Below are 27,727 nucleotides of genomic sequence, written 5' to 3' on the forward strand. Positions count from 1 at the left end.
GTGTCTGTGTCTGGGGAAGCGAGTGACTCATACGGTGCGTCTGACCCCTCTGTCTGTCTCAGCTATTCGCAGGGCTCTGGCAATTGTTACATCTGCAGCCTGTCAGCCTTTACTATCGTCGAGGGCCAATTGCAGAGACTGGGGAACCGAGAGCCTCTCCCTGACCCCGTAGCTTTTATAGTGTGTGTGTGTGTGTGTGTGTGTGTGTGTGTGTGTGTGTGTGTGTATGTATATATATATATATATATATATATATATATTCAGCTGCAAACTAAGATCCTTAATTGGGTTGTTAGTAAAACAGCAAAATCCAGTTAGTTCCTGGTTCTGCCCACCCACCCCAATGCTCTGTAATGTTGTCCTATAAGGGTGTGGCTCAGTATTGGTTTCTATGGGAAAGCCTGTGGCAATGGAACAGGGATTAATTGTTAAACCAAAGTGGTTTCTTTCATCCCCCTATTTGACTTGTCTTCCAGTGAGGTCTTGTTTCACCCATCTGCCAAAACAACACCAACCCCGGACATACTTTGTGTATGCAGCTCCAGGTACAGCTGCATACGCTGCCCATGGCACAGAGCAAAACAACCATGCAAGCCCACACACATACAGAGAGGCTAACAGACAGAGACCGGCAGATATACAGACAGACAGAAAAACAGACCAGCACACACACGTATACTCATGCTGAAGAAAAGGGTCATGGTGGTCAATTTCTGGCCTGGGTATGAAGTATTTAGTCCACCAAGACAACAGTTAGAGGGAACCTCATCTCAAAATATCATAGAAGCCTAGTGTGTCACCCCTTTACTACAGTAGCTTCTCTCGGTCATCGTTGTTCGGCAGTCTGGAAACGTGAGGCCACCTTTGACACACAATATCAAACGACAAATGAAATACTATAGAAATAACAATGCCACAGACACCAAACACCATACCCATTGAAACTTTAGATTGTAGACCATTACCTCAGTGTAGTCATTATGTATTGAGGGCACCATGCAACAACCTCAAGCATATCCTCAGGTCATTACAGGTCTCTAGTGCAAAAGGCATATTTCTATGAAAATAACCTGTATGAATAAAGGTTAAATGGAAAAACAATATGGGGGTGTAATGAGATCCCCAATGGGCTGGACAATTCTCTTCTCATCACTCATCTTGAAAAAAACATATACTTAACTTGGGAATCAATCAATCCACCATCATTAACACAAGGGATAAATCAAATGATTTATTATTGAAATATTGAGAAAAAATGAATTGGTACAATTTAAGGCCAAGTGGCAAACATTAATGCAGGCACTAGGGATGAAGGTGTGAGCATGCGGGTCTGGCAGAGGAGTTGTAGTCGTTGTTTGTGTGTGTGTGTATTTGGTGTGGAAAAAAGAAAAACAATAAAAACCCATCGCCAGCATCAAGTGGACATACACAGTGGACACACCCAGTAGACTACTAGAGTGCAAAAACAAAGTGTGCGTCACTGAGATGGGCAGCCAGGACAGTACGTAATGGATGATGATATTAGGTTTAGTGGGCTGGAAGGAATGATGTGCTGCATCAGCTGCCAAAGGCTGCTTAGGAAAGGTACGTTACTAGGCAGTGGAGGCTACTGAGGGGAGGACGGCTCATAAAAATGTCTGGAACAGAGCGAATGGAATGGCATCAAAAACATGGAACCCATGTGTTTGTTACCATTCCACTAATTCCGCTCCAGACATTACCACGAGCCCGTTCTCCACAATTAAACTTCTTCGGGATCGGTGTCCTGTCCACGGGACAGTTGAGCTAACGTAGGCTAATGCGATTAGCATGAGGTTGTAAGTAACAAGAACATTTCCCAGGACATATCTGCTATTGGCAGAAAGCTTACATTCTTGTTAATCTAACTGCACTGTCCAATTTACAGTAGCTATTACAGTGATAGAATACCATGCTATTGTTTGAGGAGTGCACAATTTTCAACATGAAAAGTTCTTCATAAACAAATTAGCCACATTTGGGCAGTCTTGATACAACATTTTGAACAGAAATGCAATGGTTCATTTGATCAATCTAAAACTTTACACATACACTGCTGCCATCTAGTGGCCAAAATCTAAATTGAACCTGGGCTGGAATAATACATTATGGCCTTCATATTGCATTTCAAAGATGGTACAAAAAAAATATAAAAGAACGGTTGGTTTCTTTCTTTGTATTATCTTTTACCAGATCTATTGTGTTATATTCTCCTACATTCCTTTCGCATTTCCAGAACCTTCAAAGTGTTTCCTTTCAAATGGTACCAAGAATATGCATATCCTTGCTTCAGGGCCTGAGCTACAGGCAGTTAGATTTGGGTATGTCATTTTAGGCGAAAATTTTAAAAAAGGGGCGGGGTTTTTAAGGTGCCACCAACTTCCTGTGTTGCCAGGATATGGGCACAAGTGTTCTATTTAAGGAGATCTACCATCGCCGTTTTGATATGTGGACTGTGATGAATTTGTGCATATTGAATGTTACATGAATTGTGTAAATGTATCTATGGTATTTGTTGTACTATAATACATTTTGTCTTCGGTGGTATTAGATCCCAATTGTCTCGCTCTACCTAATAAACCGATCTTGGATGTAAAGTGGTCTATTCTCCTCCTTTAGGATGTTATTTTCCGAGTCTGAGGGGTGCAAACGCCCTCACTCCCCCTTCTGTTAACTTCAGGTAATTATATCCTGAGGTAAACTCATGATTTTCCTTCACACACACTTTATACTGTAAGCTTGACTATGGGCTTGAGTTTCATGCAAACAATATATAACTCAAACATCAACAAAGCAGACGATTTGACCAGCTTTGTTTGGATCAAAATCAAGTGGTGAAGAAACCAAAGTATGGCTGCGTCCTGATTCTTTACCCTTTTTAAAAAGCTTTGCACTTGCACACTTCCCGTCATGGATTTAACAAGATGAAATTCTCTCTAGCCAACGATTAAACCAACCCATTGCTTTTAAAGTCATCGATGTGTACAAATGCAGACTTCGGGAGAAAGGTGGAGAATCGGGATGCAGCCCAAAGCAATTGCCACCACCACCACCTCCTCCGAAGTATTTCCAGCCACGTGAACAAACAGGCATTTAATCAGCAGTGGTTTGGCATCATACTAAGTGTGGCACAGAGATCCAACATACTCAATAATGTTCAAGTAAGATCAACATAAAAAATAAAAAAGATTACACAATGAACTGTATACATGTCTACAGACTGCTCGGACAGGACATCTAAATGTCTAATACTACAATATACAAACGCAAGGCCAAAAACAAATCCTGTTTGTGTACTGCTTAGTTAAGAACATACATTTAATTTAAATGTACTATATGACCATTAATATAAGAGCTACATGACTCCTCACTAACCGACAGACAGGCTACGGCCCAGTACCATTTCAGCCCCTAGCCACTTCTCGTAGCCTCCAGCCCTTTGGTGTTCTCAGAGCCTAAAGAACAGATATGGTGAAAGCTCTGCTTTTAGCCTATTTGGGAGGTTATATTCCCATATAACTTTGCCTACACCTTGGTTCACTTTTAGAAGAAGTAGCTGGGACCGAAATGGAAGCAGGCCTATAACCTATTATAAAAAAACGTTTTCCCCCCTCCTCCTTCAATAGTGATTGGAGTACAAAGCTCAATGCATGACCACTTTCTGGAGCCCGAACCTGAAGACCACACTCCCCTTAGGCGTTTCTCTCTAGATACATAAAACAACCCAACATTTAAAAAAACTAAATAATTTAAACTTTCACAAGGACAAAGCAATTGGTTGGTTTTTAAACTAGACATCATTATGAGACATAAAACAGAATGGGAACAAAACATATGTAAGAGCATTCTTCTGGGTCAACATCACAAGCATTACTGCAGTGCTCGCAAATACCCCAATCCCTCTGGCCTCGTTTAGCGGTCCTGCCTGCTCGTTATCCTCTCCTCGTTACTCGCAGGCAGTCTTTGTTCTTTAGACCAGTCAGATACAATTTGCAGTTCTCCATCCATATTGTCCATGACTGGAGCATAAGCCTTTAAAAATTCACAAAAAAAATGGATGAACTCTCCATTTTCCAATCATGTAGTTTCCTCATTTAAAAGGAAGTTACATTCAGGTCAGGCAAAATTGGACAGTCACATTTCCATTGCGACCGGAATGTTCTGCCGTGGTGGGTCTTTGTGAGACTCGGGAGTGGACTTGACTACTTCCCTACGGGCCTCTTTTTCAAATGAACTCTGACGAAGCAGTGTTCCGCACGTAGCGATAAAAAGCATCATTTGTGCATCGTGAACAGGACATGTACAGTGTACAACTTGACACGTACAAATCAACAATAGCACTGGCGTTTACCCTGTGTGCCACGTCATCGGATTAACACCTACTGAAACTACTGGCACTGTAGGTGTGCTTGAGATGATGCACTGCATCTCTTTCTGTGTCCAACTTAAACTATAGAACAATTCTATGGATATTGTTCCTGGAGATGAGAACCAGCACCTGGGTGTGAGTACTGGTTTTTTTAATTGATCGGTCTTAAAAACGCTGAAATACTATGGCTGCGTTTAGACAGGCAGCTCAATTCTCATCTTATTTTTACCAATCAAATCAACTCTGAAAAATATCTGATGTGAAAGGTCAAAAGGCCAATTAGTGGTGGTGGGGGGGGGGAAATCAGAATTGGGCTGCCTGTCTAAACACAGCCTATTTGGCAGGAGATTTGTACACCGGAGCAAAGATTAAGGTCATTGAGTGAGCCATTGGGTCCAGGCGCAGTGCAGGGTTTAAGTTCAATTTACTTGTACTGAGTTCAGCGGTGGTGACCACAAAGCGCTGTGGCCAAGCCAGCCTTGCTCTCAGCAGTTCTTGATGGGCTTGCGCCTCATGACAGGGCAATGACGTTCTTGCATGAGTCATGTGAATTGGACTTAAGTGCTCTCTCCTTAGGGACAGTGGAAGTGCTACTCCAGAGCAGTCTCTGGCCTAGTATGAAGTATGCATGTCATTGTCATCCCCTTCATATATAACCACAACTTCTGACATAAAAAACATGCTTTGTCCAGTTCTTGTCTCTTGTGCAGCTTACTGAACACCTAAAAATGTATGTAAAACAATTAAAAGCAGCTAAATGTGCTAACAAGACATTCCACATTGCACTATGGCTATCAGCAAGTATGGATTGTGCGTAAATCCCAATTTTGGCAAAATACTGTTGTTTTCTTTCTGTGTGGGGAACGTGGTGTTGCGCTGTATGTTACTGTGCAACATCCCTATAACATTCACACAACGCAAGCGGTCTTGACAATGAATCCAGTCAAAAAGGATTAGGCTTTCAGCTCATAGTCCTGGCTCATGCCTGACCCAGATTGGATGGTAAAGACAATGAAAATCTGGACGCAGTGCGGAGCTCCGGACCAGCAGAGAGCGCCGTAGGTCCAGACACCACAGCCCAGTCAGTTCACCAAAAGGACATCCTCGTATGTTGTCGTTCTGAGGGAAGAAACAAAACACTTAACACGATAGCGCATACACATGTAGAAAAACATAAACGTCTCTCAACCATGATAGAAAGATAACAGTGAATGCATCTGTTATTGTCTGGTCATTGAAGTGGCATCTACTGCTGATCATTCTACAGGGGAACATCCAACCCCATCTTGGCTAGTTGGAGCCATCACCATCAACTTACACCCGTCTGACTCCTTCAGATCTGCAAACACTGAAGAGGTTAGGAGCTGGAGTGTGGATTCTGAACCCGGCCTTGACCTCTACCTTCAGTCTTGACCTGTGCCCTCTGACCCACCTGTCACAGCAGCAGAAGAAGGAGCAGGGCGAGGTCTCGAGGCCCCGGAACATCCCCGAGCTGGGCGTGTCAGTGCACTCTGCGATGAAGGCGTGCAGGTCCGTAATGTGGTAGGGCTCCTGGGTTTGGTGCTGGAGGGACAGGAGAGGAGACATGCATCCATGTTTAGGTTACTCACTTTCTGCATCTCAAATGGCACCCTATTCCCTATGTAGTGCACTACCATTGACCAGGGTACTATCTAGGGAATAGGGAGCCATTTGGGACACAGCCACCGTGTGTACCGTGATCGGTTGGCTTTCACTAGGTTTTGTTGTTTGGAATTGGCTTCCGTTTGTACCGCAAGCTATGAGCAGTGAACATGAATGTTCTTTATGAGGAATGCAACTCTAAATATGAATCTACATCCCACAAAATGTATTGTGTAAACCCAGCTATATGCCTCAACTCCAAATGAAAGTAAAAGACAAGCAGCAAATAAGAAATTATACAATGCTTATCTTTTACATTCATTTGTATTAGAGTCTGTTTAAAAGGGACACTTTGGGATTATGGCAATGAAGTCCTTCATCTACTTCCCTAGAGTCAGATGAACTTGTGGATACCATTTTTATGTCTCTGCGTGCAGTTTGAAGGAAGTTGCTAACTAGAGTTAGCGCAATTGCTAAATAGCATTAGAGCAATGACTGGAAGTCCAGGGTAACTGCAAGCATGCTAGTAGATACTATTGTCTTCCAGTCATATTGCTTCCTTCATAGATAAAGGGCTATAAAGTCTCATGACTCTTGGCTGTAGCTTGATCTTTGAACATGCACATCGTTGAAGAACATTTTCAAATTAAATCACACTGCGGATGATGTTTTACTGTATTTTTTACACAGATCTGTGCTCTTTTGCCTGACGAAAATGTTGCCCTTTGATGTTACCTTGATGGTTTCGTACGCGCCGGTGATGAGGGCGATGAAGAGCGACAGTACCATGTAGATGAAGAGGGAGATGAAGGTGTACAGGTAGACCTGGCTGAACACCCACACCAGCGTGCTGCTCTCCTGCATCTCCGAGAAAGTCACAAACATGTCGTCGCCGTTGATCAGCGAGAACAGGCACTCTGACACCATGGAGAGAGAGCGGAACTGACAGAGGGCGAGAGAGAGGGAAACAGTTAAATTACATGTATTTCATAGCAGCTTAATGAATTGAATACGATAGGGAGAGAGACTGTTAAATTACACAAACAACCATGTGACTTAACATGACCTTCTCACTATATTGGTTCAAAATTATTCAGGATTCAGTACACATGTATTTTTTTACAAAATAAATCCCTTATGGCCATCTTACTGGCAAGGGCCAGTAAATATTGAATTATAATAGACAAATCACATGTTAATAACACAGTAGGTCATTATTGTGCAAAATCCCAAAATGCACCATTGTGCATCATCACTGAACCATATGGGGTGTCCCTCTCCAGATTCACTGTTTCCTTTTCAATCTATTTGCCGACCCGCTCCGTTATTGGCCTTCTTCTGTTAGCATGTCTGCCTGTGCTTCAAAAGGGTGGCTGTCTGTACCTTGACATGATAGGGCCCCAGCACGATCCAGCCGCAGAAGCAGTAGCCCAGGTAGATGACAGCCACACAGCTGCAGAACCGGATCACGTTGGGGAACGCAGCTCGCAAGGTCACAATCAGGATCTGAGAGGGAGAGAGCCAGGAGAGTGGTTGAATCACTGTCATCGTTAGTGTGTGTCTCTGTGTGTAGGCAACTTACATTGTACTTCTGGAAGAAGCTGAGGTAGCGAATGACTCCGACCCACACCAACAAGGTGGAAGTCCCCAACAGGATGCCACACTCATCATACGATGACAAATTCTGTATGGAGAGATATTCAACTCATAAATACCTCATGAGCTTAGCACAACAATCTTTATCATAACCCAAACAGATACTTTTTTGAGTGGCGATTTCAAATAATTATTTTTATTTTTCCCAGAGGAAAATGCTAAGGTGTTCTATTCTACTCTGAGCAGTAGAGGAAAAAGTCCCCTAGAGGGGGACTGACCTTGGATTCGATGCCAATCTTGATGATGCTGCCGATGACAGTGAGGACGTCACTGATGATGAGCAGGATGTACCAGCCGTTGATGAATTCCATCCTTTCGTCCCAGCTTACTTTCCGGCCCAGGTTAGTCTTGAAGAACTCGACAAACTCCTGTTACACAGAGACGGAGAGAGAGAGAGGAATGTGGGTGGCCCTACTGGAAAGACGAGTATTCACACCTTCTCAGATGTTTGTGTTGCAGAACATTACTCTAAGAATGGAATCACTTCACAGAATACCAATCACCTCCCATCAATTAAAAAAAATATATATATATTTTCTCTCCTTCTTCCACCCCACTCCCCAACCCTATAACAAGCAAACACATGTATCTACAGTTTGTTCTCCGATAATATATGCCATTTAGCAAACGCTTTTCTCCAAAGTGACTTGCAGTCATGCATGCATACATTTTACGTATGAGTGGTCCCGGGGATCGAACCCATTATCCTGGCGTTGCAAGAGCCATGCTCTACCAACTGAGCTAAATATCTATAGAGGACCACCAGATTGGATGTTCCCCCTTTTCACCACTTTCTCTCTTCCTGCCCTCTACCTCCCGGTGACTTACGGCCTGTAGTATGATGCCGCGGAGTATGGAGCGGCCACACAGCAGCAGGGACAGTATACAAACGATCACCACCACCACGTCAAACGTTAGCCGCGTGTAGTTCTCCGCTGAGAGGGAGGGAAGGAAAGAGAGGAGTTAGTGGCTTTCATCAAGTAGAAGCATAGGAGTGAATATTTACTTCCACTTAAGTTAAACTTTCATGTTGACATCAATGCATGACTAAGTGAAAAGTCTTATGAGGCATCTATATCTATAAATATTTAGCAACGGAAGCAGTTCAGGTAGTCCCTACGTTTCAGTCCGTTTCTCCCGTTTGGTGCTCAATTAATATTACCCTGGTGAAATAAATGTTTAATAAAATCAAAATGTCTATCTCACCGTGGCCTGACACACTGGGGTCTTTACACTCCTTAATAAAAGCCTGGTTTTCCAGACTGATCCTCACTTTACCACTGTGAGCCTTGTTGTCCAGGACTATCTGTAGAATCAGATGGAAAGAACCACAGATCAGACATTCATACAGGTACCAGTGGCACTTGCTGTAAACGTTGGCAACAAAATTAAACATAAAAAAGTGGTGGACTCTTCAAGGGATAATTAACTCAGCAAAAAAAAGAAATGTCCCTTTTTCAGGACCCGGTCTTTCAAAGATAATTTGTAAAAATCCAAATAACTTCACAGATCTTCATTGTAAAGGGTTTAAACACTGTTTCCCATGCTTGCTCAATGACCCATAAACAATTAATGAACATGCACCTTTGGAACGGTCGTTAAGACATTAACAGATTACAGATGGTAGGCAATTAAGGTCACAGTTATGAAAACTTAGGACACTAAAGAGGCCTTTCTACTGTCTGAAAAACCCAAAAAGAAAGATGCCCAGTGTCCCTGCTCATCTGCGCGAACGTGCATTAGGCATGCTGCAAGGAGGCATGAGGACTGCAGATGTGACCAGAGTAATAAATTGCAATGTCCGTACTGTGAGACGCTTAAGACAGCGCTACAGTGAGACGGGACGAACAGCTGATCCACCTCGCAGTGGCAGACCACGTGTAACAACAACTGCACAGGATCGGTACATCCGAACATCACACCTGCGGGACAGGTACAGGATGGCAACAACAACTGCCTGAGTTACACCAGGAACGCACAATCCCTCCATCAGTGCTCAGACTGTCTGCAATAGGCTGAGAGAGGCTGGACTGAGGGCTTGTAGGCCTGTTGTAAGGCAGGTCCTCACCAGACACCACCGGCAACAATGTCGCCTATGGGCACAAACCCACCGTCGCTGGACCAGACAGGACTGGCAAAAAGTGCTCTTCACTGACGAATCACGGTTTTGTCTCACCAGGGGTGATGGTCGGATTCGCGTTTATCGTCGAAGGAATGAGCGTTAGCCGAAGGCCTGTACTCTGGAGCGGGATCAATTTGGAGGTGGAGGGTCTGTCATGGTCTGGGGCGGTGTGTCACAGCATCATTGGACTGTGCTTGTTGTCATTGCAGGCAATCTCAACGCTGTGCGTTTACAAGGAAGACATCCTCCTCCCTCATGTGGTACCCTTCCTGCAGGCTCATCCTGACATGACCCTCCAGCATGACAATGCCACCAGCCATACTGCTCGTTCTGTGCATGATTTCCTGCAAGACAGGAATGTCAGAGTTCTGCCATGGCCAGCGAAGAATCCGGATCTCAATCCCATTGAGCGCATCTGGGACCTGTTGGATCGGAGGGTGAGGGCTAGGGCCATTCCCCCCAGAAATGTCCGGGAACTTGCAGGTGCCTTGGTGGAAGAGTGAGGTAACATCTCACAGCAAGAACTGGCAACTCTGGTGTAGTCCATGAGGAGGAGGAGATGCACTGCAGTACTTTCTGCAGCTGGTGGCCACACCAGATACTGACTTTTGCTGAGTTTATAACAAACAGGTCATAGCTTACCTATAATATACAGGCAATGAAAAGGTTTCCACAGCAACTACTACACACTAAACAGGTTACAATGAGCCAGACTGGGTAGGACCATTTGCAGGAAGTGGTGGGGGAGGGAAGGAGGGTGGGACTCACTGTTATGAAGAAGGTGTAACAGTCAGGAATCTCGTTGTTGATGATGGTCTGAATGTTGATGGCCTTTAGTTGGAACTGTATCGTCACGTTTATGAGTCTAGACAACAAAGAGTGAAAAGAAAAAAAAACAAGAGGGATATCAGGGTTGTGTCAAAGTGAAAGCAAAGAAAAGTTTTCAAACATTTTGCAACACAAAACAAAAATGTATGTTTCTTATTGGACAAGTACAGGTAGGCCGTCCCTTTTTTTTGTTAGTTTTCCGTTTGGCGTCTAATGAACATATCCCAGGGCTATAGGTAGTGTGTAAACAGTTTGGATGTGTGTGAGAGCGATACAAATGAACAGTTAGATACCACAAAGATGGATGTCCCATCGATCTTAGTTGTAGACCGACAGAAAACCTGAGAGCCCGAAGTCATTTGAAAAGACTTTTGAAAATGGAGCCTTACTTGTGGAACTTGAGGGTAAAGTTCTTGTAGTCACTGCCGAAAGGCGCTCGAGGGACTGACAGAGGGTTAACCCCCACACAATCTAGTAACAGGACAGAGAGAGAGAAGTTAGTCATTTCAGGGGCTGTTAATGTTTTTCCTTATACAAATAGAATTACCATTACACTGAAATAAATGTCTGATCTAGTAGTTATATATCTATGGTTATTCTGTTCTGGTGATCATGTCAAGAGTTAAAAGGCAGGCCATTTCAATACCAGGTGATTTCTGTTGTTCAATGTGTTTTCCTTTTAGTGAGTAGTATTGTCCCAAGTGTCAGCTCATATAAGGAAGTGGGGCTTCCTACTACTTTCACATGATTGGGGAACAATACAGTATTTACACATGTTTAGTCAACAGAAATGATACAGTTACAATGAATTGTTACTGAAAAGATGACATGGTACTGGAAATAAGCAGCTTAGCAACTCTTTGGGTAGGAAATGAAATAACTTAACGTCAGGCTAGACAAGGCTAGAGCAATGGTCAATCATCAAACTTGGCCCTTGGAAAGCCACAAGTCGTGCAGGCTTTTGTTCAAATCCGGCACAAAACTCACCCTTTTTCAACCAGTCAACTAATCATCAAAAGCATGATAAGCCGAATCAGGTGTTTTAATGCTGGAACAGAACTACATTTAAGCTGAGTCCCAAATGGCACCACATTCCCACTCCATAGGGTGCCATTTGGGAAGCACCAACACTGTGTAGCTCTAGTATCAGGGTTGGTGACCACTGGCATAATGCAAGAAAGTAGATCTATGTACCTGTGATAACATGAGGGTCAATGTTGAAGGTATCATTGGCAGGATCGATGCTGCCCTTCTTGTAGTAATGCTGGCAGAGAGAGAGGGCACTCCCGTTCACCCCGACCCCATAGACATACGCATAGCGTCCCACCGTGGTCTCCGGTAGCACCAAATACTGTGAGGGAGGAGGAAGGGTACGAGGATGGAGAATAAGGCCCTGCTCTAATATTAAAAAAATAATTCATCCCTCTTTCCTCCCTAATTTGAGGTAATCAGTGTTCTGTATGAGGATTCGATTTTTCCTCATAATCCTGGATTATCGGACCACCATTTTATTGCGTTTACAATTGCAACAAATAATCTGCTCAGACCCCAACCAAGGAAGATTAAAAGTCGTGCTATAAATTCTCAGACAACCCAAAGATTCCTTGATGCCCTTCCAGACTCCCTCTGCCTACCCAAGGACGTCAGAGGACAAGAATCAGTTAACCACCTAACCGAGGAACTCAATTCAACCTTGCGCAATACCCTAGATGCAGTTGCACCCCTAAAAATTAAAAACATCTGTCATAAGAAACTAGCTCCCTGGTATACAGAAAATACACGAGCTCTGAAGCAAGCTTCCAGAAAATTGGAACGGAAATGGCGCCACACTAAACTGGAAGTCTTCCGACTAGCTTGGAAAGACAGTACCGTGCAGTATCGAAGAGCCCTCACTGCTGCACGATCATCCTATTTTTCCAACTTAATTGAGGAAAATAAGAACAATCCGAAATTTCTTTTTGACACTGTCGCAAAGCTAACTAAAAAGCAGCATTCGCAAATGGAGGATGGCTTTCACTTCAGCAGTAATAAATTTATGAACTTTTTTGAGGAAAAGATCATGATCATTAGAAAGCAAATTACGGACTCCTCTTTAAATCTGGGTATTCCTCCAGGGCTTCATTGTCCAGAGTCTGCACAACTCTGCCAGGACCTTGGCTCAAGGGAGATACTAAAGTGTTTTAGTACTATATCTCTTGACACAATGATGAAAATAATCATGGCCTCCAAACCCTCAAGCTGCATACTGGACCCTATTCCAACTAAACTACTGAAAGAGCTGCTTCCTGTGCTTGGCCCTCCTATGTTGAACATAATAAACGGCTCTCTATCCACCGGATGTGTACCAAGCTCACTAAAAGTGGCAGTAATAAAGCCTCTCTTGAAAAAGCCGAATCTTGACCCAGAAATTATAAAAAACTATCGGCCTATATCGAATCTTCCATTCCTCTCAAAAATTTTAGAAAAAGTTGTTGCGCAGCAACTCACTGCCTTCCTGAAGACAAACAATGTATACGAAACGCTTCAGTCTGGTTTTAGACCCCATCATAGCACTGAGACTGCACTTGTGAAGGTGGTAAATGACCTTTTAATGACGTCAGACCGAGGCTCTGCATCTGTCCTCATGCTCCTAGATCTTAGTGCCGCTTTTGATACCATCGATCACCACATTCTTTTGGAGAGATTGGAAACCCAAATTGGTCTACATGGACAAGTTCTGGCCTGGTTTAGATCTTATCTGTCGGAAAGATATCAGTTTGTCTCTGTGAATGGTTCGTCCTCTGACAAATCAATTGTAAATTTCGGTGTTCCTCAAGGTTCCGTTCTAGGACCACTATTGTTTTCACTATATATTTTACCTCTTGGGGATGTCATTCGAAAACATAATGTTAAATTTCACTGCTATGCGGACGACACACAGCTGTACATTTCAATGAAACATGGTGAAGCCCCAAAATTGCTCTCGCTAGAAGCCTGTGTTTCAGACATAAGGAAGTGGATGGCTGCAAATTTTCTACTTTTAAACTCGGACAAAACAGAGATGCTTGTCCTAGGTCCCAAGAAACAAAGAGATCTTCTGTTGAATCTGACAATTAATCTGGATGGTTGTACAGTCGTCTCAAATAAAACTGTGAAGGACCTCGGCGTTACTCTGGACCCTGATCTCTCTTTTGAAGAACATATCAAGACTGCTTCAAGGACAGCTTTTTTCCATCTACGTAACATTGCAAAAATCAGAAACTTTCTGTCCAAAAATGACGCAGAAAAATTAATCCATGCTTTTGTTACTTCTAGGCTCGACTACTGCAATGCTCTACTTTCCGGCTACCCGGATAAAGCACTAAACAAACTTCAGTTAGTGCTAAATACGGCTGCTAGAATCCTGACTAGAACCAAAAAATTTGATCATATTACTCCAGTGCTAGCTTCCCTACACTGGCTTCCTGTTAAGGCAAGGGCTGATTTCAAGGTTTTACTGCTAACCTACAAAGCATTACATGGGCTTGCTCCTACCTATCTTTCCGATTTGGTCCTGCCGTACATACCTACACGTACGCTACGGTCACAAGACGCAGGCCTCCTAATTGTCCCTAGAATTTCTAAGCAAACGGCTGGAGGTAGGGCTTTCTCCTATAGAGCTCCATTTTTATGGAATGGTCTGCCTACCCATGTGAGAGACGCAGACTCAGTCTCAACCTTTAAGTCTTTACTGAAGACTTATCTCTTCAGTAGGTCCTATGATTAAGTATAGTCTGGCCCAGGAGTGTGAAGGTGAACGGAAAGGCTGGAGCAACGAACCGCCCTTGCTGTCTCTGCCTTGTCGGTTCCCCTCTTCCCACTGGGATTCTCTGCCTCTAACCCTTTTACAGGGGCTGAGTCACTGACTTACTGGTGTTCTTCCATGCCGTCCATGGGAGGGGTGCGTCACTTGAGTAGGTTGAGCCACTGACGTGGTCTTCCTGTCTGGGTTGGCGCCCCCCCCTTGGGTTGTGCCGTGGCGGACATCTTTGTGGGCTATACTCGGCCTTGTCTTCGGACGGTAAGTTGGTGGTTGTAGATATCCCTCTAGTGGTGTGGGGGGCTGTGCTTTGGCAAAGTGGGTGGGGTTATATCCTGCCTGTTTGGCCCTGTCCGGGGGTATCATCGGATGGGGCCACAGTGTCTTCTGATCCCTCCTGTCTCAGCCTCCAGTATTTATGCTGCAGTAGTTTATGTGTCGGGGGGCTAGGGTCAGTCTGTTACATCTGGAGTATTCTCTTGTCTTATCCGGTGTCCTGTGTGAATGTAAATATGCTCTCTCTAATTCTCTCTTTCTTTCTTTCTTTCTTTCTCTCGGAGGACCTGAGCCCTAGGACTACCTGGCATGATGACTCCTTGCTGTCCCCAGTCCACCTGGCCATGCTGCTGCTCCAGTTTCAACTGTTCTGCCTGCGGCTACGGAACCCTGACCTGTTCACCGGACGTGCTTGTTGCACCCTCGACAATTACTATGATTATTATTATTTGACCATGCTGGTCATTTACGAACATTTTAACATCTTGACTATGTTCTGTTATAATATCCACCCGGCACAGCCAGAAGAGGACTGGCCACCCCTCATAGCCTGGTTCCTCTCTAGGTTTCTTCCTAGGTTTTTGGCCTTTCTCAGGAGTTTTTCCTAGGGAGTTTTTCCCAGCCACCGTGCTTCTTTCACATGCATTGCTTGCTGTTTGGGGTTTTAGGCTGGGTTTCTGTACAGCACTTTGAGATTTCAGCTGATGTACGAAGGGCTATATAAATAAATTTGATTTGATTTGATTTGATTAGTGAACGTTTCTACACTACCTCTTTCGCCAATCAAACTCGCTCAGATCTGTGATTACTTCAAAATGATGCAGGAAAGGATACATTCTAAATACTCAAACAGGGCCTAAGAGTTGGAGACTTTTAGTTGAAAGTAGAGGATGAAATGATGAAGGGGGCGAGATGTGGTACTTCTTTGCGCTGCATGGACATGTTTACATATCAGTCTGTATGCCGGGTCATGTACATTAGGCACCAAACGGAGAGATTTCCTGAAACCCTCATTAACATTTTACTTTTAAAAACATTTTCTGTTGCATGCCCGAATGAACATGACCCAGGTGTCGTTAGTGACTGTTACCTGGTCTACGGCGTAGAAGATGTGTTCGTAGACATCGCTCTGTCTGTACACGGCCAACGTGTCGTCGGAGCCCTCGTCATAGTCCTTCAAGAAGATGTGCTTAAAGGACATGGTGTTCTCCTCCTTGAACGTCACCACCATCTGGTTGCTGAGGCCAAAGAACACCAGCTGATAGAGGGAGGGAGGGAAGTAGGGATTCAGGTGTTTTATTGAAAGAAAGTGACTGTTCACAACTATAACATAATTTCCCTAAGAGCAAAAAGGGTTATAGAAGTCGTTGTAAAGATTGTCAGTCCATATTTAAAAACATCCGATGCACAGACATCCTATCCACCAATAGGAACTATCCTATCCACCAATGGACTTCAGGATTGTTGGTCCTGCCATAAAACCCGAGCTTTGCCATGAGGGCATTTAAAATGTGTTGTGCATACACTCAAAGTGCATATGAAACTAAATGTGTGTAGTTACCTGCACCGTGACAATGATAATCTTGAGCAGCTGCAGGCCCAGTTTGAAGGGCTTGCGGCCCTTGGCGTGGAACTTATCACAGGGGCTCATGAAGAAGTACTTGAGCTTCCTGCGCAGGGCCTCCTCTTCCTGCTCTGCTCCCAGCCAACCCCCTGCCGTTGCCGTGGGCAACCGGGGGTTGCCATGGCTGTGTCTGTGGTGAACATGCTTGTCGCTGCTGTCGCTGGAGCCGTAGCCGTGAGGAGACACAGAGGAAACCAACCTCTCCTTCTCTGGAGAGACAGAGAGCGAGGGAGGAAAAAAAACATGTTAGCAGCGATAGAAGGATAGTGAGTGACTAATATGGCCTATCAAAGAAACAGCAATGTAATCTGCAATAGGGCTCCGCAACGACACTCCATATTAGTGCCATTTCCTCTGTGAGCACCGACACGGTTCACCCAGTGTATGTGGCTTTGAACCGTTGACACTGTTTCTTACTGATGAATAGGCTACGTGTCGTAATGTTACCCTTCAGTGAGTGACAGCTCTTGTACTAGCTTGGGCAGCTTTCATTCATTACATTTCCTAATCTCCCTCGCCTCATATAGTCATCCTTCATCACGTCTCTATCTAGTAAAACCCTGGGAGGTGACACAGGCCAGCTTATTAAAACAACAGCCAGATCAGAGGTGCTGGGCTGGGCCGGGCGAGACAGACAGCCTCCCTGGAGGAAGAGAAGCGGGTGACTGGTGTGCTATAGCTGGCGGCTCCGCCACTCAAGGCTGACAGAAACACACCACTGGAGATGGCTGGAAGACACAGAAAGACTCCAGGGATGGTCAGGCTAATGCTACGCTAATACACCTGTCTGACTTGGTAATCATTTGTCAAAGGAGCAGAGCTTCGAGGTGCGATGCTACACATTTGGATTGTCGTCGTCGATAACATAAACCATAAAGGTGTAGTAAAAACCTATATCACTGCACATTCAGTGGAGACCGCTGGTGAAAGCTTAATTCAACGTCAGTGTTGACCAAACAAACATGTGACAATAACAGACTTGGAAGGGAAATCTGGACTATATAGTTAGTGGGTAAAAGAGCTAGTTCAGCAGTAATGGAGAAAAAGGAAGTTGAACTTGGAAATTAACTGCTGTCAACTCTTGGGTCACCTCACATCTGGTAAACAGGATGTGAGTGTACCAGAACTCGAAGACCCAGACCTGAAGACAGAAAATCTGGTCTGACGGACATAGAAGAGATTATCATTGATGTGTGTGTGTGTGTGTGTGTGTGTGTGTGTGTCAAAGGTGATCTCAATGTTTACCTATAGAAGCCATCCACAATAATCACCTGCATATCTAACGATCTTTAGTTCGGCCAAGTGAATGAGAGAAGCCTATCTAGCGGGTGGTGACATACCTACATTATATCAACTTGCACACACAGAACCTTGTAAGGTCACAAACATGACAGCAGTTGCGTGACTCTTCCTGTCAAAAACAATTCAGACCTGTGCTGAAAGAATTTCACTTTGTAACATTTCGTGCCAGCAATAGGAGCCCAAGCAAAGAAATTGACAGATCTTGATGGGGCATTCGTCAAAAAATTGCAGATGATGTCGGCTTGTTGCTGAGCTGCACTAAGAGATAGAGTCAATCAAACCGAATAAATCCGCTGAAAGATCCTGCTGTTCCGGTTCAGGGCAGTCAATGGTGTGTTAGAGAAGGCTTAATAGACAACCCTGCACCTTGTCCGTCAGTCATAGTCAGCACTGTGACCATCAGTCTGCCAGCATCTCTATCACTACAACAGATCAGCAGCTATCAGTCTGCACTGGGCCACCCAGGGAGAGCAGGCTACACTATGCAACCTCATTGGAACCAGTAAACAAGCAAAGCTGCTCCTCGTCTCTCAACTCTTAACTCTCTTGGACTCCATTTCCTGTTTCCATTTCCTCCTGTGGCAAGAGGACATGGTTATGAGGTGGACTTTTTGTTATTGTTTTTACTTTACTGTTTCTTAGTCTCAAAATGATTTACTTGCACTTTATAGAACGCTACATTGTAGCTGGTCCAGTCAGATAACCTGGCACATGTTAGCCCTATGGTAGCCTCACCAGCTGACAGTGATTATTTCCTGTAACAAATTCTGCATCAGCCTATAAAAGATCTTGGATATAAAGTCTAAAAACATTTGTTTAAAAATATTAACCCTGGACACCAGAGGGATATTTAAACCTATAAATTCAAGGTTTACTTTTGTTCCATTGGTGTGTAACAATGTTATGTTCCAATATTGCATTGATGCATCTTTGACTAGGCTACTAGTACTAACAGACAAAATGTTCACGTTTTCCAGTTTTTGCTTATTACCATTGCTTCCATGTGGCACACACTGCTAAAGTGGTTGACTCGAAATCAATAATACACTTTAACCATGGGTTCGAGCCCCCCCTCGCATCAAGCTTTTTTGCTGTGGAAATCTTTTTTATAAATAAACTGTCCTTGATGCTTGATTCAAAACGCATATGTGACGAAGTGCATGATTATAATAATAAGGGCTGTCCCCGAAATGTTTTATTTCTTTAAATACATTTTTTTTTTTTTTTTAATTGGTCGACCAAGAGTAATCTGTTCTTTCGACCAATCGATTGGTCAAAATTTTAAAACGTGTATCTTTCCATACGTTTTAATAAAATGAACTTTATGTAGGCTACTGAGCTTGTCTGACGCTTTAAGCACTGCAATTAAAAATGAAGACACACAAATTACTAAAGAGGGAGCCAGAGATCAATATAGCCTAACCAGAAGAAAAAAAACCTGTTCTAGACCATCCTCCTCCTGCTGCCCGCTGCTGCTGGCCCTCGCAGATTCTGCAATTATGCTCCTGAAGTTGCCAGTAATAGGCTACACCAGCGGTCAGCAACCTTTCCCATTTGGAGTGCCAAGTTATCCTACCATTTCTACTAATCTGCCTGCCAGTTATGATTTTCATACAGTTTAATGGAGTTATTTATTAAAAATGAAATATCTCAAAATCAATGTCATGTGGTTAATCAAAATTCTAAATGAAAATTATGCAAATCTAAAAGTAACTTCTATTGCCAATATGTAAAAATAGCCTACATAAAGCCAACAATTAAAACATTGCAGACCGCAGGTAGAAAATATCTTGATGGGAGTAAATATCCTATAAATCAAATTGGCTACAAATTGGCTTGCAACGGTGTACAAAATATTCTGGGTCCTCAGAGTTTCCTACCACTGAGCTTCAAACAGACAGACACAGCTGAAGGCCATTTTGAAAAAGGGATAAGAAGTAATTAGGTAGGCCTATTGTATGACGTTTCCACCGGATCAGAGCATGGCATGTTTTCCCCTTTCATGTTGAGACAAAAGATTTGTCAAATAGGCTACGATGAGGAACAATTGTCATTCTCAATGGATGTAAAAAAAATAAATAAAAATATCCTTGTTTACTTGCTGTTTGAGGCAAAGAAAAAATTACTTTGAGAAGCTCCACAGTGATGGCAAGTTAAGACAATCAGAATTGACTACTCGTAAATGGAATGAAATAAAGCCAAACTTTTTTTCTCACAAGTGTAGCCTAGGTTGTGCGTTCTGCAAACAACATGTCCACTACTGCATTAAAAGAAATGACAATAACCAAACAAGCATTGTAGATCAGAAATTATGCAAATTAACGGTAAATGTACTACTGGTGATACTGGTGTTTTTACCTTTATTTAACTAGGCAAGTCAGTTAAGGACAAATTCTTATTTACAATGATGGCCTAGGAACAGTGGGTTAACTGCCTTGTTCAGGGGCAGAACGACAGATTTTTACCTTGTCAGCTCGGGGATTCGATCTAGCAACCTTTCGGTTACTGGCCCAACGCTCTAACCACTAGGCTACCTGCTAACGTGTGCCATCCCCGCAGCCTCCGCATTGGATTAGTCCACTCAGACTGGCTTGAATCAGACGTGTCTCTTCTGCCATAATTCGTTTTTAAATATTTACCACTGCTCGACCCCAAAAAAATCCTGGTCGACCAAACAATCACCCAGTCGACTAAATGGTGACAGCCCTAACAGTAATGCATAGAAAACGTTGTACATGTAAGTGTAGCCTACATAAGAAATTAAGTGATGTTTTTGATCTAACAGTAACGTTAAACTACAGTGTATTCGAAGTATTCAGTAAGTATTCAGACCCTTTGACTTTTTCCACATTTTGTTACATTACAGCCTTATTCTAAAATGGATTGAATTGTATTTTTCCCTCATCTACACACAATACCCCATAAAGACAAAGCAAAAGCAGGTTTATAGATTTTTTTGCAAAATATAAAATAAAAACATTTAAATGTCACATTTACACAAGTATTCAGACCCTTTACTCAGTACTTTGTTGAAGCACCTTTGGCAGCGATTACAGTCTCGAGTCTTCTTGGGTATGACGCTACAAGCTTGGCACACCTGTATTTGGGGAGTTTCTCTCATTCTTCTCTGCAGATCCTCTCAAGTTCTGTCAGGTTGGATGGGGAGCATCACTGCACAGCTATTTTCAAGGCCCCTCCAGAGATGTTAGATTGGGTTAAAGTCCGAGCTCTGGCTGGGCCACTCAAGGACATTCAGAGACTTGTCCCGAAGCCACTCCTGCGTTGTCTTGGCTGTGTGCTTAAGACATGTCCTGTTGGAAGGTGAACCTTCGCCCCAGTCTAAGGTCCTAAGTGCTCTGGAGCAGGTTCTCTCTGTACTTTGCTCTGTTAATCTTTCCCTTTATCCTGACAAGTCTCCCAGTCCCTGCCACTGAAAAACATCCCCACAGCATGATGCTGCCACCACCATGCTTCACCGTAGGGATGGTGCCAGGTTTCCTCCAGACGTGACACTTGGCATTCAGGCCAAAGAGTTCAATCTTGGTTTCATCAGACCAGAGAATCTTGTTTCTCATGGTCTGAGGTACATTTTGGCAAACTCCAAAGCGGGCTGTAATGTGCCTTTTACTGAGGAGTGGCTTCCGTGTGGCCACTCTACCACAAAGGCCTGATTAGTGGAGTGCTGCAGAGATGGTTGCCCTTCTGGAAGCTTCTCCCATCCCCACAGAGGAACTCTAGAGCTCTGTCAGAGTGACCATCTGGTTCTTGGTCACCTCCCTGACCAAAGCCCTTCTCCCCCGATTGCTCAGTTTGGCTGGGCGGCCAGCTCTAGGAAGTCTTGGTGGTTCCAAACTTCTTCCATTTAAGAATGATGGAGGCCACTGTGTTCTTGGGGACCTTCAATGCTGCAGAAATGTTTTGGTACCCCTCTCCAGATCTGTGCCTCGATACAATCCTGTCTCGGAGCTCTATGGGCAATTCCTTCGAACTCATGGCTTGGTTTTTGCTCTGACATGCACTGTCAACTGTGGGACCTTATATAGACAGGTGTGTGCCTTTCCAAATCATGTCCAATCAATTCTATTTACCACAGGTGGACGCCGCCTGTTTTCGCTTTGTCATTATGGGGCATTGTGTTTAGATTGATGAGGATTTTTTTTAAATGTAATCCATTTTAGCATAAGGCTGTAACGTAACAAATTGTGGAAAAATTCAAGGTGTCTGAACACTTTCCGAATGCACTGTACGCTATTCTAGTCGGTATGTTAGGCCAATGTAGAATACTAATGAATCATTAAGTGATCTTGAGAGACATTTCGCTTTTATGGATTTCTTTTTAAACAAGCACCATTCTGAGAATTAGCGAAGTATGGCTCTGGTGCACTCCAGCAGAACTACGCCCCTGTATAGCAGTAGCCTATAAGTCAGGCTGCAAGAGGGGCTCCAAGAAGCTCCTCATTAAATATATTTAGAATCTTCATTTCTAATGTTTTAGCCGAACCTCTCGCCAACATAACATTTTTAAATAAATACCTGTAATTCACAAGGAATTTTCAAAGGAAAATGTATATCTCAACTGGGATTTGAACATCGCAAACTGCAAAAATGACCAGAAACCTGGCTCGCAACACTGTGGGCTATTTGTCCACTTTAACTTTTGTACGTGTTTTAGTAACTTTGATTAGCGGATGGTGCTGTGTGACTTCTGTTAAAGGACACTCATGAAAAAGTGTTCGGTCACGTCAGAGAGGAAGAGGCAAAGCGAGAGGGTTTACGCCGCACAAAATCTGTACACATAAGCAGATCATTAATATTTAAGCAAGTGAGGAGTTTTTGTATGGGGGGGAAAATAAGAACGTTAATTTAGTGAAGACATTTTTTTATTGCAATTTAGATACATGAGGCTTATTTGATCAAACAGAAGATTCATAATGCTTACAGGTTTACTCATAGAAGTGTGATGCACATGACATTCTGGCAACTTTGAGAAAAAAACACTTTATATCGGTGTTGTTAAGGTTGCACATTTTGGGGAATATTCACAGGTGGAAAGTTTGTGGTAATTAATGGGAATATATGCAAATTAATATTAATACCATTTAAATGTAGATGTTTTTTTCATTGGCTATATTTACCATATCATATGGAGACAGAAACATCAACCTTTTTACCTTATCATAAGTAGACATAATTGCAAATGATGAAATCCTTCCAATAGAAAAAAATTAGAAATAAATAATTGAATTTTTATTAAATTAGTTGACTCTTCACATGGGATGATTTCACTGAACAACAAAAGAAATTGAACATTGAATGATCCAATGATCCATTGCATCTCCCAAAAACATTTTCAACATACATCTGTAAAATGATAGTCTAGAAACTAAAGCTTAGGTTGTCTTCAACCACAGGCTTCCATGTCTTCTCCCTGGACCTCCTCAATGTCCACCTCTTTAACATCAGACTGAGGCCTCATCTTCACTGTCACTTTCCAACCTTGTTGAGGATGGCTCGTTGTCAGGCTTAAAAAGCCTCATATTTGCCCAGATGACCACCAATTTTTCAACCCTTGTATTGTTCAGCCTGTTGTGCGCTTTGGTGTGTGTATTCCCAAACAAGGACCAGTTGCTCTCTGAGGCGGCTGATGTTGGTGGGATTTGGAGGATGATGGAGGCAACAGGGGAAAGAGCCTCAGATCCACAAAGTCCCTTCCACCAGGTGGCTGATGAGACATGTTGGCACGACTTGCATTTGCATCCACATCCCAAAGCCCTTGCTTGACTTCCAAGAACCTTAGCCTCATCCAGGCCAAGGTGGCGAGACACGGAAGTGATGACACCATAGGCCTTGTTGATCTCTGCACCAGACAGGATGTTCTTGCCAGCATACTTGGGGTCCAACTTGTATGCTGCAGCATGTATGGGTTTCAGGCAGAAGTCTTCACGCTTTTTGATGCATTTTAAAACTGCAGTTTCCTCTGCTTGGAGCAACAGTGAAGTGGGCAGGGCAGTACAGATTTCTTCTCTTACATCTGCAAGCAGAGTCTGAACATCAGACAGGATGGCATTGTCTCCCTCAATCCATGCAATAGCTACTGCTTTAGGTTTCAGGAGTTTCAGGCTGCTTACCACTGTCTCCCAAAATACATCATCCAGGAGGATCCTCTTGACGGGGCTGTCTATATCGGCAGACTGTAATATGGACATTTCTTGGAGACTCCTTCCCCTCCAGGAGACTGTCAAACATGATGACAACACCACCCCAACGGGTGTTGCTGGGCTGCTTCAATGTGGTGCTCTTATTCTTCTCACTTTGCTTGGTGAGGTAGATTGCTGCTGTAACTTGATGACCCTTCACATACCTAACCATTTCCTCGGCTCTCTTGTAGAGTATATCCATTGTTTTTAGTGCCATGATGTCGTTGAGAAGCAGATTCAATGCATGAACAACAATTGGTGTGATGTGAGGATAGGACTCTTCCACTTTAGACCAAGCAGCCTTCATGTTCGCAGCATTGTCTGTCACCAGCGCAAATACCTTCTGTGGTCCAAGGTCATTGATGACAGCCTTCAGCTTATCTGCAATGTAGAGACCGGTGTGTCTGTTGTCCCTTGTGTCTGTGCTCTTGTAGAATAATGGTTGAGGGGTGGAGATGATGTAGTTAATTATTCCTTGCCCATGAACATTCAACCACCCATCAGAGATGATTGCAATACAGTCTGCTTTCTCTATGATTTGCTTGACCTCTGTTGAACTCTGCATCCAGACAATGAGTAGATAAAACATGTCTGGTTGGAGGGTGTATGCTGGGCGAAGAACATTCAGAAATCTATTCTAATACACATTGCATGTGAGCGTCAGAGGTGAACCAGTTGCATACACAGCTCGAACAAGACATTCCATCAGCATCTCTGACTACGTTCCTCCATTGAGTCAAAAAAAACTTTGATTCCAGGACCATGAGCTGTTGCTATCGATAAGGTGTCCGAGTCATCATTTTCCCCTCGAATAGAAGTAGAGGGACTTTTGTCAGAGGCTGCTTGTTGTGAGCACTGAGGGAACTTTATGCACTTGGCCAGATGATTCTGCATCTTTGTTGCATTCTTCACATATGATTTGCAAATGTACACAGCTTTACCATCTACATTAGCTGCAGTGAAAAGTCTCCACACATCAAATAGGGCCGTTGCATTTTCCTGTAAAGATTAGAAAAAAATGAGTAATAAAAACAACAAATACAATTCCATGTACAGATAAATAGTTAGATTAAACAACTCCTTTGTAAGATAAATGTTTTGAAATTAAACATGTATGGAAACAGTTGAATTAACACCCCTCAGTTAGCAGGCTCAAGCAAGCTAAAACCCACATGGTAGCAAAAACTAACTAGCAGAAATTGATAACAAGTTAGAAATGATTTAAACACACTTTGCTGTAAGCTGCTATTTACTGGTTAACAAAAAAATTGTGTATGTCATATAAAATATATTCACCCCACCCAGTATTGTAATCAAAACTTACCAGAAGGTATGTAGTCCTTGGCTCAGACAGTGTAGTAGTGTGGGCTCAATAGCATCTCATAAGCGTGCAAGATCTTGAGAATCAGCTGTACATGTGATGGATGAATGCACTGTGCATGCAGAGGGTTGAAATTCCATTGAGTTAGGGATAGTTTAATCAAAATATGCCACAAGACCTAGAATTGCCTGATGTGTATCCCACAAAAAAGGCTCACTGTTATAAGCTAACTCTTGATGAATATAAGCAAAATCCCCCAAATTCCAGGGCTTAACGTCCCATGGAAAATGTACTGTAAACAATGAGTCAAAAGTATACTACATCATGAGAATAAAAAAGTACTGACTGCTTACAAGAAAATTTCTAAACCCCTGACCCACACACAGTGAAGTGCAGAAGTGAAAGCCTATGTCCACAGTCATATGGGCACCATAGACTACGACACATGTGAGAGGAAGTTAAGAAACTGGATGGTGGGTGGTTATCACAGAGTATGGTAGATGGAGAACCTGGGTCTGGTTTAAAATGTAGCAGACATGCTATGGTGGTAGGAGGGAGCAAGAGTAGTCAGTCTTTGGAGTCCTGGAGTGGGCTCATGAAACAGTTTGTTTCTTTCAGCTTCCAACGCTCTAGAATTTTAAAGGAATCCTTGGGACGTCCAACTAATAATTTAAAATGGTTGTGGTAGGGGTTGGTGTTTAGGGTAGAGACGTCCCAGGGATCCCGGATAGCACTAACCCCGGAATTTAGGAATAATTGCTTGAATCAAGACCCATGAGAATTGAAGTACAGCATTGAATGCAATGGCAGGTTAGAATAGAACAAATTCAAGGTTACAATTTTCCTTCCTGAAAGTGGCCATCAGGTATAATTTCCTACCCCAAACTTGACAAGTGTAAACTGTTATTAGCGAATTCGGTCAGCAGCAGGTCAACATAAAGCGAACTCTTTGCCTATTTCATCCAGAATGTCTGTGGGTGAGAGTGGGGTATGTTGAGCCAAAGGGTAAGTTGGCCACCCCTTGTTTCAAGGAAACCATACACAAAATGTATAATTTGACCAAATATTTAGGAAGAAGTCATGATTTCATTGAGTCTGTGGAGGAAGAAACCACATGGAAAGCAAGTTAGGTCCAACAATTCAAATGAATTTATTGTGCTAGAGGTTTCATGATGCTTGCATATAAACCAAAGCAGATAATTTAAATATTGTTCTATAGATCACTTGGGGTCTCTATAAGCGTCAACACGAGGCTCTAAACTTAGCATGAAAGTACATCCTTGTAGTTCTGTTTGCTTGTAGTTCTGTTTGGGGTAAGTTGAGCCAGTGGCAATGGGGTAAGTTGAGCCAATGGCAAGTTAATCAAATTGAAGTGTTTTCTTCCTAGGTGTAATGCAATACATTATTGCTAGGATATGAGGCAACACCAGGGCCTGGCTTATATTAAAAGTGTTTAAAATATACAGTGTTTGTTAGGTGATAATACTGTGTTAAAAGATGAGTAAAATGATTAAAAGACAAAGGGATTGTGATTGTTTTGAATTGTGTTTGGGAAATATGGACATGGTTTGAAAAAGGTAGTGATAATATGTAGGCGGCTCAACTTACCCTGTGAATGGATAGCATAACGTCACTAGTTTCTATTGGAAATACGGCATCATTCGGGATTCAGGAATAGCATACACACAAAGACTCATATTGCACACATCAAAGCTGCGTGACTTGCCCAGAAACAGCGATCACATGATTAAAACCAAAACATATTGTGGATAACTGACTAAATACGGTGGATGGTTTTGTACACATTTATGCAATAACGCTTCTTCCAGTCAGTGTTTGGAAATATTGTAACAAAACATTATTGATGCTGCTGCGTCAACCAATGTTACCGTGTTGCACAATGTTACTATGTTATACAATGTTACTTATGCATTTATTCACGATTAATCACCATTCATTTTGTACCTAGATCGAGATGTATGTTTTATGGAGATGATTGGCATGACAGCCCACTGTAGAGCTACGTTACACAAGTCGAATATACTCAGGGCCCTCCTTTCAATGGAAGGCATGCAACAACATAACAATATAACCATTTAAAAACACGCAAAGTAACATGTCAGAAAATTCGTGAAAATGACTTGTAAACAACTCAACATACCTGAACTGGCGCCGCCGTGGTTGCAACTGCCGCTTGCTGTAGCCATGTAAACGTTTTGAATCTAATAAATAAATATGCGACATAAAATCTGAACCGTCTCAGAATAAACAATGGCAAATAAAAGCTATTATAAAACGCGAGTATATTGTTGGCGTGAAGTTAACTGTCCCGGGAAGATAGCCATGAGGACGACGTTTTTCAGTGTGTTCTGTAATTAACGTACAGGTTCAACACCGGGACAAGACATAACTCACTTCCTCAGACGAGATCACGTGACTCGTGTGTCATCATGTGACGGTGGCGCTTGTTGTCGTCTCTTTCAATTGGAAGGGCTTTATTGGCATGGGGAACATGTTCACAGTGCAAAAGCAAGCGAAATAGATAATAAAACAAAAGTGAAATAAACAATAAAAAAATGAACAGTTAAACATTAGACTCATAAAAGTTCAAAC

General features: G+C 42.9%; 1 protein-coding gene across 1 annotated transcript; it reads right to left on the reverse strand.

Annotated features, from left to right (window-relative positions):
• Positions 1-3,084: 3,084 nt before the first annotated feature.
• On the reverse strand, positions 3,085-27,611 carry LOC115177804 (mucolipin-1). The gene is made up of 14 exons (XM_029738775.1): positions 27,276-27,611; positions 16,232-16,503; positions 15,761-15,928; positions 11,811-11,967; positions 11,006-11,087; positions 10,557-10,653; positions 8,873-8,972; positions 8,495-8,601; positions 7,885-8,034; positions 7,593-7,694; positions 7,394-7,516; positions 6,746-6,952; positions 5,820-5,950; positions 3,085-5,506 (listed from the first exon to the last, which is right to left on the reverse strand). Exons 1-14 carry the CDS (start codon positions 27,319-27,321, stop codon positions 5,470-5,472), a joined length of 1,779 nt encoding a protein of 592 aa, XP_029594635.1. The 5' UTR covers positions 27,322-27,611; the 3' UTR covers positions 3,085-5,469.
• Between the last annotated feature and the right edge of the window lie 116 nt (positions 27,612-27,727).

This window comes from Salmo trutta, chromosome 38 (assembly GCF_901001165.1).
Source record: "Salmo trutta chromosome 38, fSalTru1.1, whole genome shotgun sequence".
Lineage (NCBI taxonomy): Eukaryota > Metazoa > Chordata > Actinopteri > Salmoniformes > Salmonidae > Salmo > Salmo trutta.